This window comes from Mesitornis unicolor, unplaced genomic scaffold (genome assembly GCF_000695765.1).
Source record: "Mesitornis unicolor isolate BGI_N332 unplaced genomic scaffold, ASM69576v1 scaffold5085, whole genome shotgun sequence".
NCBI lineage: Eukaryota > Metazoa > Chordata > Aves > Mesitornithiformes > Mesitornithidae > Mesitornis > Mesitornis unicolor.
Genome location: NW_010186040.1, coordinates 17,466 through 38,576, shown reverse-complemented (window position 1 = coordinate 38,576; position 21,111 = coordinate 17,466). Strand labels below are relative to the sequence as shown.

Below are 21,111 nucleotides of genomic sequence, written 5' to 3'. Positions count from 1 at the left end.
GACTGTCAGCTTGCTGCTAGTCTCTTATTTGCAGAAGATGCAAGGTCTCAAATCAGCTGCAGCACATTTAACTTGGACTTGAAACAGAGGCAGCTTCACTAGGATGTTACGAAGGGCTAGAGGACATCACCGTTCATTCTCAAAGTCAACTCCAGAGGTGTTTCTGATCAATGAAATGAGATTTCGGTGAGGTAGGTAGGAGAATTCCATAAAATAAGAACAAAAAGAAGCTCTTTTAGGTCCTTTCTAGCTTTGGCTTATCCACCTTCTTGCACTTTGATAAGTAGCGCCAGTCCTGTGATGAACTGAATGACAGGGAGGTCCATTCCTTGTGAGAAGAGGCGAACCCAGAAAGAATCCAGTCTCGAGGCAGGGGAGCCTGAGCTGCTGCTGGGGCCAAGGCAGGGATGCTCGCCAGCAGCGTGCTAAGCACCGGGTCCTCCAAGTCAACCAGCACCGCTCCAAAAGCCTTTTTTTTCTGGTGCAGACTTCAGAATATCCCGCAAACCGTGACAAATGTCATTCTCTCAAAGCCAAGCCGAACCGGAGGCTGAATGCTGTCATCCCAAAGGAGCTCTGCAAGTTTTGGAGTATTTTGAGGAGTTTGCTCGGCCGTGTCCTGCTCTGAAGATCCGCGGTGCGAGTGCAGGGACTGGGAACAGCCACTGCTGTGAGGAAAAGGCCCCCCCACCTCTCCACGAAGAGGAAATGGCTGTTTTTGTGGCTGGTTTTGGTGAGCCTCAGGGCGTAGTCGACTGCAACAAACAGAGCCACTGCCACAGCAGTCAAACATTAACAGGATGTGTTTCCTGAAAGGAAAAGACTATGGAGACTTATAAAGTTGTACCTCCTCCCCTCGGAGACCCCCCCTCCCCGCTCACGCCTCCTCCCCACCCAGCAGCACAAAGCAGGGCTGGGAGGACGGAGGGCGCATCGCAGGGGAGCCCGGGGAGCAATGAGAGGTCCTCTTGAAAAGGAAAGAAAAGAATCCCCAGCCTCAGCCCTCGGAGCATCAGCTCTGTAGAAACGGATTGAGGAGAGGGATATTTGAAACGCTTTTTACTGAAAGCAAAACAATATTGGGGTTAGCTGTTGAACAGCCTGATGAAAGTGGAGTGTGGGGGTTCCACTGATGTCCCCCTTCCTCTCTGCAGCCTGGAAGGATGCATGACAGATAAATAGAAAATATAAAAGCTCGAGATTCTCAACCTGGTGGAAAAACGAATTTCAGGGTGTCTGAAAAGGCACTTGCAAGTGTGATGTGAATGAAGTTGCAAATCGCTGCATTGCGACGGCACAGCCTTAAGCCCTGTGTCCTGGCTCTCTCTGAGCAGGCTGGCCACCCCCCTCCAGTGCCCAGAGGGTGGAAAAGCCGCTGCAAGTTGCTTAATGTAACGCCTGTTCACAGCCCAGTGCAGAACAGAGCGCCACACAGCAAGCCAGGACCACAGCACCGGTGCTGCGGCACCTGCAAGGGAAGCACCACTAAAGAACAGATTAAAAGAGTTGTTGAGGACATTTCAAACTGTCCCTGAAGATGGATGTTTCCAGAGGGATCTTGCAGAGTCCGGTTCTCCAAGTCGCTGCTTGCTGTTCCACGTTTCCATCAGCTGCCGCGGCAGGACCTGCCGCAGGGCTGGGGACGAGGACGGGGCTCCCCACGCTGCCGCCTTCTCCAGCCCCCATGGGCATTACTGCGTGTGGCGATGCCCCTCCTTGATCTGAGCCTGTCAAAATTCTTCAGGCTGAAAAAATGCTGTACGAGGTGTAGTATTAAATAGTATATTGTGAAATGAAGAGGTGACGTTCTCATCAACAGCCTGGAGAGGGAGTAGTGACAAGTGGCAGAGTTCCTGCATCACCGTCCCAACCCCACCTGAGGTGTTGGCAAGAGTTCACATCGGGGCAATTAATAAAATTATATTTGCAATGGATTTAATTCTATAGTAGTTCTGTCTTACCAGCTAAGTTACTTTGCCCTTAGTCAACAGATCTGTCCGGACCCAATACACGTAGACAGACTCGTTGGAAATTTTTTAAAAGTCAGCGTTTTATTTTCTAAGACTTAGTGCTGAGAGAAGTGGAAAATATTTCAATGGAGTTCATAATTAGGTTTCAGCTATTGGAATTCAGTGTACAAATGTGGCTCTGAATTCATGTCTCCTCTGTGTGCTTTGTTAATTTTTAATCCTTAAATTGATTAAGCTTTAGGCACTTTGAGCATCTTCATACTCTGACAGCAGTACAGCATCTTTAGTTTCTTTTTTTCCTGTGGTTGATCATGTTTCTATACATCTCTGGGTTTAGAAGTTTCAATATAAATAACACACTGGTGTCTGTCATTCTTCAAATAAATTTCCTAACAACAGTGACTATATTGTCATCTTTTATAACCCATGGATTGTTATTATTTTAAGCCTGTGATTCAGCAGCGGATGATGTTCATATACAGATAATGCTAGGAGAGATTTACCTTTAGGGAAAAATCTCTTCTACCTAATCACAATTCTGCTTCTGCCTGCTCCTGTCTTTAATTTTTGTGATCTGTTTAAGTCTGAGAATGTATTCTCAGAAGGGCACAAACTTTGCATATTACCTGTAAAAAAAATACAGCAGTTGTATTTTACAAAAGCTCAACAAATCAGTCTAGTCATTTAAAACTTTGCCACATCTGTTCCTCTTTCCAAACCAGTTATTTGGTGTGAGAATATTCAAGCTCTTGTTTTAAATTCCATCAACATTAAAAATAAATAATATTCTTTTAAGTGATACTTGTCTTTGAGTATCAAAGGGACCAGATGATCTAAACACGATGGCATTAGTTTGTGGTTTGAGATACATGACACTTGAGAAATTCTTCATGTTATGTATGCAGATCTGTGGAAGTCAATGAGTTTGCATTTAAGGCAGCTTTCCCAAAGGGAAAAAACCCCATCTCTTTTCCTCCCAGATTGCTTCTCATTGTGGCTGCAGATGGGTGGGTGGCTGCGTAGTGTGTCACAGCTGGAAACAGATGCGGATGTGTCAAGTGGGTCAGATCACCAGCACGTAAACACAGGAGGTGGCGCTGGGACTGGTGACAAAGTTGCGCTTGGGTCAGATGCTTCATCCCTCTGGCTGTGGTGAGGTGGTCATCTCCGAAAGGCTGCATCATTTACATCTGTACTGTCTCTCTTGTTGGGGACTACCACATCACAGATTATTTGGGACTTCTTGTTTTTGTGGTGATGGAAGTTTTTCTGGGAAGACTGGTCATGACTTACAGGGCAGAAATGACAGCAGCACTGCAGTCCTCAGCCCACCCAGATAAGACACCAGTATGGAGAGTGTCTGAGGAGCAGTGCAAGGCAGCAGTAATTGCTATTGGCTGCAGTAATTCAGCAAGCATGTGAGGACTTTATTTTCCCATTCAAAAGATATTTTTGTCTGGGAGGAGCTGTTTGCTACTCGATTGTTCCATGCTAGAGAGTAGTTTTGCTCCTGGCAGGTTAAATTACTCCATACAATTTGCATAGCAGCTTATAATGTATTTTGGGTCTTTCTCGGTGAGAAATTAGTTATGTAAATGTAATTTTACTTTCAGAATCTCAATAATTTAGATTATATCAGATAACTTCTTCCTTCCTTACTGCATTTATCCATTTAATACCTAATAAATTCTGTCTACAGCTGTTTATGCAGAGCACAATGTTTTTTCTATTACTTTTAATAGACAAATGGCTTTTTATCATTCTGTTCAAGTAATAACAGTATCTAAATATCAGGGAATTCCCCAAATGAGTAGATTTCAGCAAGTCAAAATTAAATGAGTTTTGCAAAGATCCAGTAAATTTTTCCAGCCTTCTCAATCTGAGATGGCTCAATTATTTTTTGTTACTGTTTTAACCAAATGGTTCTTGTTGGCACGCTCACAGTCAGTGATGTTCTCCATCTTCACTTAGAGATCTTGTGCTTCCAGCACAAAATGGTCCAGGAATCCTTCTGATCCTTAAAAAAAAAATCACCTTAATGAACACTTCTCTACTGATAAATGTGCAGAAATCTATTCAACTGCAGTACTTTGTGTATTCCTTAGGATACAAGAGTTTTGTTTGATACAGTTCACACTGAACAACAGCTTGATCACAGAATATTAGGAGTTGGAAGGGATCTCGAAAGATCATCCAGTCCATGATGTTGATTTTATAGGATAAAATTTGGATTAGGCAAAGCTATGTATTCAATATGATATTCTAGACACCATTCTGTAGAACTTTAGTTGCTTTATCAAATGTTCTGTTTCTGTCAGGGAAGAGTTTTTAGAAATAATCTGGTCAGCTTTCAGGGTTTTGATCATACATGGAAAAATGCCTGACATACTCCTCAGAGAACCAGTCACTGAATATGATTAATGCTATCAAGAATCTCATTGAATTGCTACAACTTTCCATATATTATTTAGTTCCTTGTTATCATTTAGTCTCACTGAACAGGCATAACCAGAATCCGATAAATACATTTTAAAAGCATCTAACATAATTTAGCTACATCAGATAAAACTTCATTTTTTCAGGTCCCGAGCTGTTTCCAGGTTACAAGAGAACAGACAGCAAGCCACCAAATTTGACATTTTAACTCTCTATTTATTTTGCTGTGGTTTAAAGATAATACCAGTTTTCATTTTTATAGAGGTGTTTTAAATTTTCCATAGTACCTCAAAATGATCAGCTTTTCATGCCAGCTACCCCCAGGTATCATTTAGTTTGTCTCATTTGACCGTGGCCAAGCTCTCTGTAGCCTTTATGGTCCACAGCGTGATGATCTTCTCCTGTGACTGGTCTATCAAATCATGAGTATGTAAAGTTGATCATAAATGAATTATCTGGCCAGGATCACCCACTGTTGTACATTTCAGCCAGATGTCATTACTGTGGGACATTTTTTCAGGTATTGGAAGATACAGTAACTTTGAGTTACTGAAATCCATGCAAGGGATTGTTTGAAAAATAGTAGTAATGTTGATAATTTTCCTTAGGAAGCAGCACCTGCTTTGTCCCATCCCTTTCCTTTCCTTCCCCCGAGCAGCACGTAGGCAGCGGGGGAGGCAGGGAAGGGTGGTGCCCAGTGCCCGGCAGCGTTTGGCCAGATCAGCCCAGACACAGGTTGCCGTGGGGTAAATCCCATTGTAAATGCTTTGCACCAGAACGGGACATCCCCTGCAGCCCCAGTGGGCTCAGCTGCTGGGAATCTGATTTGAATTCCTCTTACAGGCAAGTGAAGCTTCCTTGTCCCCACCACTGGGGCAGTAGAAACTCTCCCACTTGCTGGGGTTATTTCCATTTTTGACAGCCCAGGCTGTGCCTGACGCACAAGGGGACACCCACCTGTTCTAGGTAGATATATACATTAGGGATGTAAGAATATATTATATGTTACAGATAATATACTGTTGTAGGGATGTAATAATATATTATTATATATAATAGTGTTATAGATATTATATCTGATATTAGTATTATAGATATTATAACTTATGGTAGTATTGCCCCCTGCATTACACAGTAGTCTTTTAAAGCAGAATGCTTAGGGTCCTGTTCAACAAAGTGGGGCCCAAATTGGGAAGAGAGATTCTTTTTTTCTTCTTATCAAGATATTTAGAGGCAAAAAGATGGAACATATGCTCATTTTCCAAATATAACCCTTTAAATAGTGGCAAAGCAGTTTTATAGTGAGATGCTTCAGACATAAATCTTCAGCACTTCTAAATAATACTCCATTTACTGGATTCTTTCTTTAAACTTTCAGGCAAAATGGGCAATGAAAAATATATAGGAACAGAAGGGTTTGTAAAATCAGACTGTTAGATGCTATAAACACAGTTTCACAGAAAAACAGATGCAAAAGATCGGGTATAAAGGAAGAAAAACTTTTTCATCAAGTATGTGGTTAAAATTGTGTCTAGTCTTAAGAGGCATTGAAGTTTGCTTCCTCAATCCATCGTGCTGTTGCTGTGGCCTGGAGCCTGGGGTGCAGCAGCAGAGCATTTATTCACGTCCTTCACGGGAGACGTCGCTCCCCAGGACGCTCGGGACATGCATTCCCATGGCTCAGCTCACACCGTTGCTGTGCCTGGTCTTCATTAAGTTCCCAGCTTTGGCTGATGAAGTACAGCTGTGAGCAGCTTTCCAGGGGAGAGAAAAGGAGAAGGAGGAGGGGAAGAACAGGAAATTCCCAGAGCATGAGCTGGGGGCAGGGTAAATTATTACTTGGCATTTTATATGTGACAGCAGGGCCAAGCCTGGAAAGAAGAGTTGCTGCCTTTTAGGGATGCAAGGAATCACAGAATCACGGAATTTTTGAGGCTGGAAAAGACCTCTGAGTTCATCAAGTCCAGCCTATGACCTAACACCACCACGTTGGCTAGACCGGCCCCGAGGCGCCACGTCCAGCCTTTCCTTAAACACCTCCAGAGATGGTGACTCCACCACCTCCTTGGGCAGTCCATTCCAATGCCTGATCACCCCCTCCGTGAAAAACTACTTTCTGATATCCAGCTTAAAGCTCCCCTGGCACAGCTTCAGGCCATGCCCTTTTGTCTTGTCACCAGTTGCCTGGGAGAAGAGCTCAACCTCCACCTGACTACAACCTCCCTTCAGGTAGTTGTAGAGAGTTATAAGGTTCCCCCCTGACTCTCCTCTTCTTCAGGCTATACAACCCCAGCTCTCTTAGCCTGTCATTATAAGACTTTCCCTCTAGTCCCTTCACCAGCCTTGTTGCTCTCCTCTGGACCTGCTCCAGCACCTCAATATCCTTGAAGTGAGGGGCCCAGAGCTGTACACAGTACTCGAGGTGAGGCCTCACCAGTGCTGAGTACAAGGGGACAATTACATCCCTAGTCCTGCTGGCCACACTATTCCTGATACAGGCCAGGATGCCATTGGACTTCTGGGCCACCTGGGCATGGTGACTCACGTTCAGTCGATTGTCAACCAGTACTCCCAGGTCCCTCTCTGCTGGGCCGCTCTCCAGCCACTCTTCCGTCAGTCTGTAGCGCTGCATGGGGTTATTGTGGCTGACGTGTAGAACCCTGCACTTGGTCTTGTTAAACTTCATACCATTGGCCTCTGCCCATTGACACAGCCTGTCCAGGTCCCTCTGCAGCCTCTTCCTACCCTCCAGCAGATTGACATCCCCCCCAGGTTTGGTGTCGTCTGCAAATTTACTAAGGGTAGACTCAATCCCCTCATCCAGGTCATCAATAAAGATGTTGAACAAATTCAATTCAGGACAAATTAATCTTTTTCACTACGCCTACAACTGTGGAGAGAGAAACCATGGTTGCATCTGGGATTTCAGCAAGCCTATTCTGCACCTCCTGTTTCTTGTTCCTCAGCCAGACCTGTATTAAATTACCCCCATTCCCAGGGAGCACTGAAAACTGCTGGGCAGGACTCCTGCTCTGGTGCTGGAGGTGTCTGTCATTTGCTAATATTTTGCTGCAGGGAGAAAATTGAAATAATCCATTGAAATAATCAGAGCAGTGTCCTTCTTGTGAGGGAACATGTCTACTGGAGAGAATCAGCCTCTGCTGCAGCTCCACAGGGACCAGGGGAGAAGGTTTGGCTGTGGGTTCTCACCCATACAGGTGCTAACAAAGCTGTCCTTAGCTCCCATGGGAGGATGGGAACTCCTCTGTGCAGAGCATAGCCAGAGTTGCGAGATGAAATGTTCCTTCAAACGCTTCTGGAAGGCAGAGGCAGGAGAAGGGATGGGCAGAGAGAGGCAACGTATTCACATTTCATAGGTACTTGTGCTGGTGAGCTGCTCTGAGCCTGTCTTTTGCTTTGGTCTCTGTGCTGGATGAGTCCATGCAAACACTGCTCCTCTGGGAACACTTCCAAATTTGGTGGCTTTGGTCTGGTTTGACCACAGTGCTGAATTCTCGTGTGTGCTCACCACCTGCCTGGCTGGAGCTGTCGGAAAGGCAGCGTTTGCCAAAATAAGACGAAACACAGAGCATATCAACTGGAGATGTTTCTTCCTCTGTGTTTATTGCATTGAAGTCAAACCCCTTTGCGGGAGCCTTTCGGGTTAGTTTTGGACATGGTTTGGAGTGGAGGGGGAGGAGGTGGGGTAGCAGAGCTTCAGCTCCTCAGCACAGAGGTGCATCTGGGTGATCCACTGCATAGGGCTGGCATAGGTGCCGGAGGGGGTTCATGGGAGGGCTGTGTATGGGGCAAGAGCTCCTAAAGAGGAATCTCTGGGGCAGCAGCTCCCACCAAGGTTTGAAGTTGGTAGGAGCCATTGCCATTCAGGAAAGCATAATGCAGCCAAAAGGGGATGAGTAGTATCTTCTACATCCTGCTGTGTGTCTCTGCACACTGTTATCTTTTAACTTTGTACTTAAAATACGCTATTTGGTCTATTTCCTTTCAAAAGTTTTCACTCCCTGTAGTCTAAATATGATTTCTCATCCACTTTGTTCAAGTCCATGAACTCTCGTCTTCTTGTACTGAGGGAATTGCAAGCTGTCAAAGCTCTGAAAAAGAAAGATTTTTGATTTCCTTTCAGAAATTTGCTGTTAGTCAGTTTGACAAAGCACAGCACAGGTGTTTGTTCCTTCACCCAGAGTGAAACAGCTATTGGCAACTTCTTCTGGCATGCTACAGATTTTGGAAAACGTATTTCTCTTCCTTGTGCATAGTGAAGTGCAGCTATGTCCACACACACAGGGTTTGACATCTATTACTGGGGACAGAAGTCACTGTCCTTGTTGATCAAAGCCAGGTGACCATATCTACCAAGACCTAAATGTTCTTTAAAGGTATTTTTCCAGCTTTTTCCAGTTCCAGATATAGGCGGTGGCTAGAATAAAAGAGCAATAAATTCCCAGCTTTTCAAAAACTAGGACAGTCACGTCTTCTGCTTATGTAAGTCAGCATTTCTATATTGAGTGGCGATGCATAGGCTGCACTCAGAAGGATCAAGCACTGTTGTTTCTGTAAGGCCTTTCCAGTTCAGAAATTACTGTGCTTGCTTTCAATGCTCCTTTCTGCTCACCAGACTGTGGGACGTGGATGTGTTGGTGCAGAGCATGAGAGGAGGCTGCATTTGAACCACGTTCAGCATGGACGTGCAGATGTAAGAAATTCAGTAAAATATTCAGACATGCATTTTTGCTTCTCTAATCAAGGAAAACTCCTGAACTATCTGAAATATACCCCTGATTTATCACTTTTGATCCTGTTTTATTTTCTCTACACTGTTTAGCCTTAATGAAGTTTGTGTCACATATTTATGTTGGTTACTACATGGAAACTTTATGCTAGTTGTAGTTGCAAATAAAAGGTGATCTAAATGTAAAATAAATTAGGAAAAGCATTTTTTCTCTGCCTTTCTTTTCGGTTTGTGTTCAGCAGCACGTCGTGTCTCATCTGCTTCACTGCTTCCCTGTTAGTCACTTTCCCCTGTTTGTGCAGGGCTTTCCCACAGTGACTGGGAAAAGAAAAACATTTTCATAATAGGAAAGCTGGAAGGGAATTTGCATGCAGATGCAGGATCTGAAGTGTCATTCATCTCTCTTTTTTTCTTTTTTTTTTTTTTTTGTCATTTAGATACTTACTTTGTGCTGTGGTGGTGTCTGAGCACTGAAGGACCATACTTCCACTGATAAAAACCCCATATTTTGAATGCTTAATGTTTCTGTTAGTCAAACATACTGCATTTTATTCTGAAGAACCTCAAATATGAATAGAATCTAGGAAGATCTTTGCTTGTCGCCCCATGCAATGGTCAACCATGTCATGGTCCTGTTGGGCACTGCTCCTGCTGAGAGCCGATGTTCCTTCATGGAAGCACGGTGCTCAGCCAGTCCCTGCCTCTGTCTCAGCAGAGGATTTTGCAGTGCTAAGTGTAAGCTCTTAGCCCTGAGGAGTTCTCATTCTAAGCATTGTGCAGCTTTGCTTTGTGCTTTTTTTTCTTTTCTTTATGTAAGTTTTAAATTGGAGCATGATCGTTTGGTTGGTTGTTTCCTACGCATCATTCCCTGTTTTTGAGCACAACTATTGGGCTCCTGAAGGCTATTCCATGTTTGAACTATGCAGGACACCAGCCGGATGTCTCCAGTGTAAGGTTAATGTCTATAAAATCTTTTCTCATAGTTTTTCTTTTGAATTCTGAACATTGACAGGGAGGCACAGCTACAGCAAGAACCACAGCGACGGTGCATGGTAAATGTTTATATACGTGCAACCATTACTGCTTTTGTTTAGAGATTGGTGTAAAGCAAAACCCACAATATTTTCTTAAGGCTGTAGACATTCAGCTCGGGAACTAACCTTTATGTCTGAGGCCTATTTCTGTTCCTTTTCAATCTTACGCAGCAACTGAAGTCTCCTTGTCACATCCACCAAGTGTCCAATGTACTGATGGTTTTCCCTTTCACGCTCTCCTCTTTCCTTGCATCGTACCTGCTTAGTACCCAAGCCTTAAAGGTGATGCTTTAACAGCTCTCTTTTTCTTTCCCATTTCTCACAGTGAAGCTGTCTGGGAGAACATGGCTCGCATGTGTGTGAAGACTCAGAGGCTCGATGTTGCCAAAATTTGCCTTGGAAACATGGGTCATGCAAGAGGAGCCAAAGCACTGAGGGAGGCTGAACAAGAACCAGAGGAGGAAGCCCGAGTGGCTGTGCTGGCCATTCAGCTGGGCATGCTTTTCTGAACATACACAGACGGGAATATCACCGCACTTAACTAGGGACAAAAATGAGAAACTGATCATATTTTTTAAATTCTGAGATGCAAAAACCTTGGAGAGGAGTAAAACCTATTGCCAGGTCGCTGGGGAGTGATGCAGAATAGTTCTGACAATTATTTTCCTGAAGTTGAGATTTTACCCTAGGGAAATAGACATCTTCTGCAGCATTGCACAGCCCCGTGCTGCATGATGCCTGCGTGGCACTGACCAGGGGCTTGCCCTGAACTCCAGAGGCTCAGCAGTCCCCTGAGCCCTTTTCTTCTTCAAAGAGTAGATGAGAATGAGCATCGCAGAATCTGATGTCTGGAAATAAAGAGTAGCAGGAGCCATAGCTGCATAAGGGTATAGCAGATTAATTTATCTGTTTTCTTAACTGCTGTACAGAATTTATATGGGAGTTTTACTCCCGTATGAAAAATTGCTGAATGAAGGAAACTGCTAAATGAAGGGAAGATCTTTTAAGGATGGTTTATGTGTGAATCATTAAACAGAAAACCTGTTTTTTGGGGGCATAATTCTTCCAAGCTTAATCATTCTAGGTTTGACAGGATTTAAAAAAGAATGTACTTTAAAGTATTCTAGCTAAAATGTTTCAACAAACATATTTAGGGTCCAGCACGGGAAACACAAATTCCATTTGGACATGTTTGTTTGTAGAGTGAAAGGCTAAAGCTGTGTTCTGCCAGAGAGTGAGGGCTGGCTTAAGGCATTTAAGCAGCTTGGGCAAAATTGATGTTTCTTTCAGGGCTGGAGAGCTCTGGTGCATATAATATCTAATATCCAATCTAAACCAATCCTAATGCATCTTGAGGCCATTTCCTCTTATCCTACAGCTTCTTACTTGCAAGAAGAGACCAACCACACCTCACTGTATCCTTCTTTCAGGTAACTGTAGAGGGCAATAAGGTCTCCTCTCAGCCTCCTCTTCTCCAGGCTAAACAACCCCAGTTCCTTTAGCTGCTTCTCCCAAGACTTGTGCTCCAGACCCCTCACCAGCTTTGTTGCCTTTCTTTGGACACGCTCCAGTGCCTCAAAGTGGACCCTGTCTTTCTCATCCGTCTTTTTGTAGTCTGAACCCACTCCCCTCGATTACCAAGAGAACTGAGATCTAAAATGGGTTTGAGACCAGCATTGTCACACGGATTGAAAAATGCTCAGTTAGATGAATGATGAGAGCATATATTCCACTCAGTTTGCCTTTATTTAATGTCTTTATCAGTGATCTGTAAGGAAAGCAGAGGAGATTTTCAGTTTGGTGACCATGAAAGATCCAAGCATATAATCTGCAAGAGGGAAACACTTGGAAAGGAGAATTGATGAAATATCTCATGGTTCACAGGAAATCATGAATTAGATAAAAAAATGGCAAGGCGCTGTGACAGCAAAAATCTGTTTGGAGCTGCCTTTGAGGAGACACCACATCCTGGAGCTCTGAGTTGATAAATTCTGTCTATGTATTTTTTGCAGCTACAGCTGGAATATTGACTTTCACCCCTTAAAAGCATCTCATTACCAGAAAAAAAAGTAACTGGAAGAAGTTCAGAGAAAATCAGTGCAAATTGTTTTGGAAAGGTTTCATAGAAAAGGAAACCTTTAAGATAGCTGAATAATTAGAATTTGGCTTTTAAAAGGTGTTTAGCAATCTACAACTATTTTAAGAGTATAAAAGCTAGAGAGATAGAGTAACTGTTCTGAGTTAAAGTGAAGAAGAAAAGGAAAATTCAAACTAAATGTTTGAAAATGCTTCCTGGCAGAGAGAGCTACGAGGCTGAAAAGCATCAATGCTCCTTCTTTTGGATATTTAGTTCTATTTGGAGAGGTGGAGGGGAAGTGTAGCAAAACGAATGCAGTTCTGTTGCTTTTTTTAATCTTGTACAGAATCATAGTGCAGGCATCTTCCATCTCTACTTTCTATGCTTTATTTTGAATTTGAAACAATAAGAGACAGAAACTATTTTTCTGTCTTGGACAGTTAATCTCAATTTACTAAATATAGTGTTCAGCTGGAGAGCAGTTGGGTGGAGCAGGAAAATGCTTCTTCCACAGGAGTACCTCTCAAAGCGTAAAAATAATAGTTCCAAATTTGCTTGCCCTTGCGTCAGCATCAGCAAAATCCTCCTGTTCTAATTCTGTCTTAAATGAAGAGCATTTATTCCCAGGAATTAGATTCTGAGTTGCCCATAAACAGCACTGGTGCCTCTGAGACCTGCTCGGAGGTCACACCGGGAGGTCCCTGGCATGGAAAGCCTTCTTGCCAAAACCCTGAGTGCCTGGGCCCTGCTCCTGGAGCTCACCTCTCGGTGGGCAGCGTGGCTGTTAACTGTAGCCCTACGTGAGAGTATCCTCCCTTTCAGAGATGGTTTATGCGCCCGATGACAGCGTTTAATTGTTAATGGCTTGCTCGTGTCACCCCCCCAGTTGATACTGTACCGTAAATTCCAGGATCTGAGTGCTTTCCTTATTCTCACATAAACATCCTGTTTCCCAGTAACATGCTATTCCAGGCTACGTCTATTTGGTTGGTTAAACCCCCTGCCTGAATTATTGTTACTTTAATTGCATTACAATGACCTGCACTAATAAACTACTCAGAAGTGCAGTGTCTGTTGTGAAGGACACCTATGACGTGCCAGTCAGAGCTAACGACGTGTTTGCCTGCTTTCATTCCAGGAGGATGCGGAGCGACTGTACAAGGCTTGCAAACGCTATGACCTCCTGAACAAGTTCTATCAAGCCTCAAACCAGTGGCAGAAAGCCATTGAAACAGCCGAAGCCTACGATCGGGTTCACCTACGCACTACATACTACAACTACGCTAAGCACCTGGAGGCAACCGGAGAGCAGAGTCTTGCACTCACCCAGTAAGCAGCCTGTGGCACCCAGGGGATTTGGAGCCTTCATCTTCTGTGAAGACTGGAGGCAGGCTAAGGAAGATGTCTGGTTGTGACTGCTAATAATTAATTAAAATCTTTTCCTGTTTCTGGTGCTTTCTATCTCATGGAGTTAAAGCATTGTTACAGTAAACTTCCCAGCACCCTCCCAGGCTAATAAAGCTCAGCATCAGAAAGGTTAAGTGTCTTTTTGGGGCCAGTAGTTGAACCCCACTGATATCCAATCCTGTTCTTGGCTCTGGAAGACCACTGCCCTCTTTTCCTTCCTTTTCCATGACAAAACCACTTGTTTACTTCTCCTGAGTGTCCTAAGCACAACTGTGGTGGCAGAATTTAGTCTGACTTGGGTGTTTCTGGTGCCTAGTCCTCTCCTGTGACTGGAGTCCCTGGAGAAGTTAGGGGAGGTCATTTTTAATGTGATCTATTTGTTGTTTGAAATCTTGATTTTATATGAGTTTTCCCATATGAAGTCTCACAATATAATAATATAATAAGGTCACTTCTGTTCTGAGTGAAAGTAGAGCTCTGATGTTATCAGACGGACCCATTAGATGATCTAAGTGGGCAGAGAGGTGAGGAGATACTCTTAATCGTGGATGGTGGCGTAAGTGCAGGGATGTCCCAGCAGTGGAAAAGAGGCTGAAGGGGCAGTGGTCAGCAGAAGGACCAGTCAAGATGAGGAGCCCAGGGCTTTTGCAACCTTTTCAGCCAGTTGCACAGGGATGTGCTTTATGTTTGGGCAGCTTTCTGGGATATTTCTTTGGACCATCACTGGCACTTTTAAAGTATTTACTGTCCTGTGATCACATGGCCTCTTTGATTCCAGGTGCCTTGCAGGACCATTGAACTTTTTATTTTTGATGTTGCTGGCAGACTGCAACTGGTCTTGGAGTAAACTTCATAATACAAATGAAGCGGTGTTACCAGTGTTGTCACTCTATAACTGTCAAACAATATTAAATGGATTTTTACACAGGAAGTGAGCCAATAAGAAGGTAATAATTTCACATCTTATATGTTCTTTTTTCTCTACAGCTATGAGAAGTCAGACACGCATAGGTTCGAGGTACCCCGAATGCTCTGTGAAGACTTACAAGCCCTGGAGAACTACGTCAACAAGATGAAAGACAAGTCAGTGCTATGGTGGTTCCTTCTCCTAAATGGGACTTTCAGGTCTGAAATGCAACTTGTGAGAGCAGGGACAGCAGAGCATGAATCCTCTCAGCTGCAAGTTCGACCCCTGCTTTATCCATTATGATCGACAGCTTTTCAGGGTTATGCTACATCTTGCTCAAGATCTGCCACATTAGATATCTAGGCTGAACCCCCTTGTCTGCATTCTAAAAAAAACGTATCTAGTCAAGGTCTAGTTCTCCAGGAGTGAAAGATCCAGTCTCTGGCAATTCTTGTTACTGCAATTAATATTGTTGCTTTTCTAGGAGCCTGTGGAAATGGTGGGCACAGTATCTGGAGAGTCAGTCAGACATGGAATCTGCACTGAAGTACTATGCGCTGGCTCAGGATTATTTTTCCTTAGTCCGTGTCCATTGCTTTCAGGGCAACATTCAGAAGGTAAGGCAGCCTGCTCCCATCTGCTTCCAGAGAATTCTCATTCCTGGGATGAATATAGGCACATATAAAGCTGTATCACTTCCTTTTCAGGCTGCTGAAATAGCAAATGAAACAGGGAATTGGGCAGCATCCTATCACCTGGCCCGCCAGTATGAGAGTCAGGATGAAATCAAGCAGGCTGTGCATTTCTACACCAGGGCCCAGGCATTTAACAATGCCATCCGCTTGTGTAAGGTATGTAAGGAGGTACCTTAATGACCAAAAGTAAAGCAGGATTCTCTCTTTAGGCAGCATATGGAAAGAAAGTGGAACAAATTTGGAGATTCCAATTGAATTCCAGAAGAAATTTTTTTACCATGAGATCAATCAGACGTTGCAATAATCTCCCAGGGGCAGTGGTAAATTCCCCTACATTGGTCAGTTTTAAGAGTCAACTTGACAGGGTGCTCATTTAAACTATACTTTTACCTTGAAAGGTTGGACTAGATGATCCTTGTGGTTCCTTCCAACCTGGCATTCTATGAAATTACAAGGGTCTGGAGCACAAGTCTTGTGAGGAGCACCTGAGGAAATGGGTTGTTTAGCCTGGAGAAAAGGAGGCTGAGGGGAGACCTTATCGCCCTCTACAACTACCTGAAAGAGTAGAGGGTGTAGCAAGGTGGGGGTTGGTCTCTTCTCCCAAGTAACAAGCAGTAGGACAAGAGGAAATGGCTTTAAGTTGCACCAGGGGAAGTTTAGATTGGGTATTAGGAAAAATTTCTTCACTCAAAGGATTATAAGGCATTGCAATGGGCTGCCCAGGGAAGTGGTGGAGTCACCATCCCTGGAGGTATTTTAAAGACGGGTAGATGTGGTGCTTAGGGCCATGGTTTAGTGGTGGACTTGGCAGTGCTATGTTAGTGATTGGACTTGATGATCTTAAGGGTCTTTTCCAATCTAAATTCTGATTCTGTGATCCTCAGTTATTTGTGCCCATTCTCTCTTGTGAGACACTGCTTGCTCATATTCAGCCACTAGGAAGATGTTCTTGGTTTTTGCCTGCATCTTCTGCAAAAGATGCATCAATAAAGTCTTGATTCTATGGGACATTATTTTCTTCTATATCTCAAGAGAAAACTGCATGGAAACAAGTTATCATCATTGCAGCTCAGTTATTTGGGTTGGTGTAGGTTGTGCACAGAAGGGGGTTGATGGGCTCATACGTGACAGTATAAAGCTGTATGCTTGCCAGAAGATAGAAATACGAAATCTGTTTGCTGCATACCTAGAGCCAAATCTTTGCTTTTGCACAGGAGAACAATTTAGATGATCAACTGATGAACCTGGCTCTTCTGAGCTCTCCGGAAGACATGATAGAGGCAGCCTGCTATTATGAGGAAAAGGGGGAGCAGATGGACAGAGCTGTTATGTTATACCACAAGGTAAATGTCTTTTTTAGTAAAAAATACCAAACTTTAGACTGAAGCAGTTCCTACAGCAGAGGACCATTAAATCAACTGTAGTGTTTTTTTTCTATATGTACTGTTTATTACTCATTTCTTCATGGTGGGCAATGCTTTATTAATCCACTCTAGGGTATCCTGTAAACTGATTCTGCAGTGCTTATTCTGCTCTTCAAAGACTCATTCCTAATTTTTCAGGCAGGCCACTTCTCCAAGGCACTGGAGCTTGCCTTTGCCACGCAGCAGTTTGGGGCCCTACAGCTGATTGCTGAAGACCTGGATGAGAAATCAGACCCAGCTCTGCTAGCCCGCTGTTCCGATTTCTTTATTGAACATGCTCAGTATGAGAAGGCAATGGAGTTGTTGCTCACAGCCAAAAAGGTAAGCTCCAGCTTACCTGTGTGCATAGGTGAAGAGGAGCACAACAGGTGAGTATGTGCATACACATGCATTTTTCTTTGTTGACAAACAGATATGCAGAGACATTTGTAAAGTTTAAAGTTTCCTCTCATGCCAGTGACTCATGGGGCTGAGCCCACTGGCTCAACTCCAAAACTGGATTCCTTTTTCTCTTATTTCTGGCTTAAAACCTGCAGATTTTGCACTCTTGGGAAAAGAAAAGTTTCTACTCTCTAAACTAACAGATTTGGAGGCAGGGAAATTATCACATCATTGGTCAAAAAAACCCAATGCTGTCCCTTTTGTCATACCACCAGTGTAGTTAAGGTGCAACATTTTTCACCTAAACTTTTATGCACTTCTGCCTCACCCTTGTTGTGAAGGCAACTCAGCCTGACCAAAATGCTAGGTACAGAGCAGTCCTATACCCACTCCTCTGTAATGAGCGCCTGTGGCGTCCTTTCTTCGCAAGGGTACAGTAGTGCTTTTCTGGGCTAAAAGCAATTTATATCTTACTCGTAATTTGTTCCTGTATGGGAAGCAGCAAAGTATTTAACAAAATCTTTCAAAAGCCTGTATTTATTTTATTTATATTTGCTGAAAACCTTAATATAATCAACCATGCCTAATTAATCTGACTTGTATGTCACTAAGAACGTCACATTCAAATAAATGAAATGGAATGGATGAATCTTCAGTGCCACACTAGCAGTCTTCATGGAAGAACAAATCCATTCTTAGTGAACAGAGATGGCGTGTACTTGAACAGGAGTCAATGTTGGGGTGCTCAGCTACACAACAACGTTCTAGGGAGAGCATCCACATCTGCTGGCATTTGTATTCTCATATAGCTAACTTCTGTAGGCACCACCACAAGCAACATGAAGTATTGCTACAGTTTGCAACCTGTCATTGCTTTTTCACTTCCATTAGTACCATGAGGCTCTGCAACTTTGCCTGAAGCAGAACCTGACCATCACGGAGGAGCTGGCTGAGAAGCTGACAGTCTCCAAGGACTCCAAGGACCTCTCTGAGGAGTCCCGCAGAGAGCTGCTGGAGCAAATTGCTGACTGCTGCATGAGACAAGGCAATTACCACATGGCCACCAAGAAATACACGCAAGCGGGAAACAAGTTAAAGGTCAGTCTGGATCGGCAGAAAAGGGAAAAAAAAAAAAAGCTGAAGAGCTACCTTCCTAAGGTTTCTCAAAACAAGGACATTTTGAGAAGTAAATCTTGGAACAGCCTTCATGCAGTAGACTATTCAGACAAGGCTGCCCAGCTGTCTTAGCAGAGCTTGTGGTTTTGCATTCATAATTATACTTTCTTCTCCCATGCCCCCCTTTCCATTGCCAGGCTATGAGGGCGCTGTTGAAATCCGGCGATACCGAGAAAATTATCTTCTTTGCGGGAGTTTCCAGACAGAGAGAGATTTATATCATGGCAGCCAACTATCTACAATCACTGGACTGGCGTAAGGACCCCGAGATTATGAAGAACATCATTAGCTTCTATACTAAAGGGCGGGCCCTTGACCTGCTGGCAGGTTTCTATGAGGCATGTGCTCAGGTACATCACCCTTCTGCGACTGCTAAAGGTGTTTGGTTTGTTAGCTCTGGAGTAAGACATTCACCTCATTTCTCCTCTTGCAGGCAGAAATTGATGAGTATCAGAACTATGAGAAAGCACAAGGGGCCTTGATGGAGGCATATGTGTGTCTTTCAAAGGCAAAGACTAGAAGCCCTCTGGAACAGGAAAGCAAACTCATACAGTTGCAGAGCAAGATGACCCTGATTAAGCGATTCAACCAAGCTCGGAGGTGAGCTGCAGTATTCAGAGCACATGAAATACCGCACAAGAAGAAAAGTTGTAACGGTACCCACAGTTGAATCAATAATTTGCAGATTCACTTCTAAAAGCTGCTGGTACATTTTTATAGCAGGGAAACCATTATGTGTTTTGTTTTTTTTTTTTTTTTAGAAGTGCTGTTGACATTAAAGACAAAAATACAAGAAAGTTTATTGACCAAGGAAAGTGTAGCTCGGTCAGAAAGGCGATTATGAAACACACCACCATAAAAACATCTTCCCTGCTCTTCACCTGACAAGCTGAGTGCTCTCTCCTGGGTTGTTAACAGTTTCCTTTTGCTCCTTACTAGAAATTACTCTGAAGATCCCAAAGAAGCGGTCAGACAGTGTGAACTTCTCCTAACCGAACCAGATTTTGACACCGCCATCCAGCATGGTGATGTCTTGGGATTTCTGGTTGAACATTATGTACAAGCGGAGGAATTCCAGATGGTACGTTACTTTTTAATTCTTCCAGTCTACAGAGCCTGTATTTTATATACACCAGTGCAGCTTGGTATAGCATGGTTATCCTGTACAGGAAGATGGTCCATAGCAGAGACTCCTTACAGGGAGGATAGGACAAGGGGCTTTAAACTGGAAGTGGGTAAATTTAGATTAGACATTAGGAAGAAATGAGAGTGGTGAGGCACTGGCACAGGCTGCCCAGGGAAGCTGTGGATGCCCCCTCCCTGGCAGTGTTCAAGGCCAGGTTGGACAGGGCCTTTAAGCAGCCTGGTCTGGTCGAGATGTCCCTGCCCATGTCAGGAGTTGGACTGGATGAGGTTTAAGGCCCCTTCCAACCCAAACCATGCTGTGATTCTCTAAATGGTGAATCACTTCTTCTGGGCAGAAGTTTCCATCCTAGTGTTTGGACTAAACTGTAACCTGCCTCTATTCTGAAACATAAGGATATTGAGTTTCTGCAGCTGTGCTGACTGACCTCGTTTTTAACCTGCTTTGACAGTGCTTCACTATCAGGAGAATGTAAAACCAGCCTCTGAGACCCTTATTTTCTAAACTGAGAAAGACAGAATTGACACAAGTCACTGTGGAAAGTCATCATGTTAGCAGAGGCTGCAACTCATGGCTAAGCGTTAGCACCCTTCAACACAGAGCTCCTGTCAAGAGCTCAGCCACACACTAAGGGTGGAAGCTTTTCACTGTTGTGCTGGGACTCACATAGCAGTAACTCCCTAGCAGTGATCTCTGTGTGTCACTTCAGGCATACCAGTACCTGGAAGAGATACAGAAAAGAATTCCAGCCCTGAACCTGAGCTCCTACGTGACTCCACAGACCATCGAGGCAGTGCACCGAGGAGCAGGCATTCCCATAAGCCGAACCCTGGTTCCGGAGCAACTTCACCCCAACAATATGGAAAACAAGGAGGTGGAGGAAGATGTAGCTGATGTAATGGAGGACCCTTGATAACCTGCACTTACTGAATGCAAAGCTGATTTACTCTGGTTTCATTAGGGGTTATGCATCAGTCAGCGCACTGCTGCAGTAAGGCTTTTTTGGTTATTACCAAGAAATTTGTTTTTCCTGCTTGACTGTACAAGCAACAGTATTGAAGTTTATATATAATCCCAAACACTACATACAAAGATGCACATGTATATCCTGTTATGAAGCTGGTTTTAGTATTTCAATAAATTTGAGAGGGAGGGAAAAAAACCACAAGAACTGTAAATTGCAACTTCAGGCCTTTTTTCCAGTACAGAAAAGAGATGAGTAACTGAGATGGAAACTCCTGAGTTGCCAGAGGTTTCGAGTACAACTTTGATCTGCTGAGGTCCTCACTGATCCGTCATTCCCTAGAAGTCAAAACTTCTGAAAACAATCTCTGCCTGTTTGGGTAAAAGTTAAACTACTCCCCTGCTGCACAAGGAAGGGAGGCTTCCCCCAGCCCAAAGCTTTTGTATTTAAATACAGCATCGGGTCATGTAGGCTAGAGCTGCCATTTACAAAAATCTGGAATAAACCCCAGAGCCACAGAATGGTTGGGGGTGGTAGGGGCTCATTTGGGCCAATCCTCCCTGCTCAGGCTGGGTCACATTCAGCGAGTGAAACTTCTTCCTCACTATGAAGTTTCTTTTCCAGCCTCCACAGTTATGTCGAGCTTCTCTGTACTAATCAGAACTTAGGATGAAAGTTTCTTCCCTGGCACAAGTAGGACCATAAGAAGTGAAGCCCAACTTAAGTAACCAAGGTTTTGCTCACCT

At 43.8% G+C, this 21,111-nt stretch overlaps 1 protein-coding gene across 1 annotated transcript; it reads left to right on the top strand.

Annotated features, from left to right (window-relative positions):
* The first annotated feature begins 10,076 nt into the window (after window positions 1-10,076).
* Window positions 10,077-20,314, top strand: IFT140 (intraflagellar transport 140). The gene is made up of 13 exons (XM_010185017.1): window positions 10,077-10,105; window positions 10,516-10,692; window positions 13,405-13,596; window positions 14,662-14,757; window positions 15,066-15,198; window positions 15,289-15,432; window positions 16,491-16,619; window positions 16,839-17,021; window positions 17,973-18,179; window positions 18,395-18,607; window positions 18,691-18,857; window positions 19,197-19,338; window positions 20,111-20,314. Exons 1-13 carry the CDS (start codon window positions 10,077-10,079, stop codon window positions 20,312-20,314), a joined length of 2,016 nt encoding a protein of 671 aa, XP_010183319.1.
* Window positions 20,315-21,111: the final 797 nt, after the last annotated feature.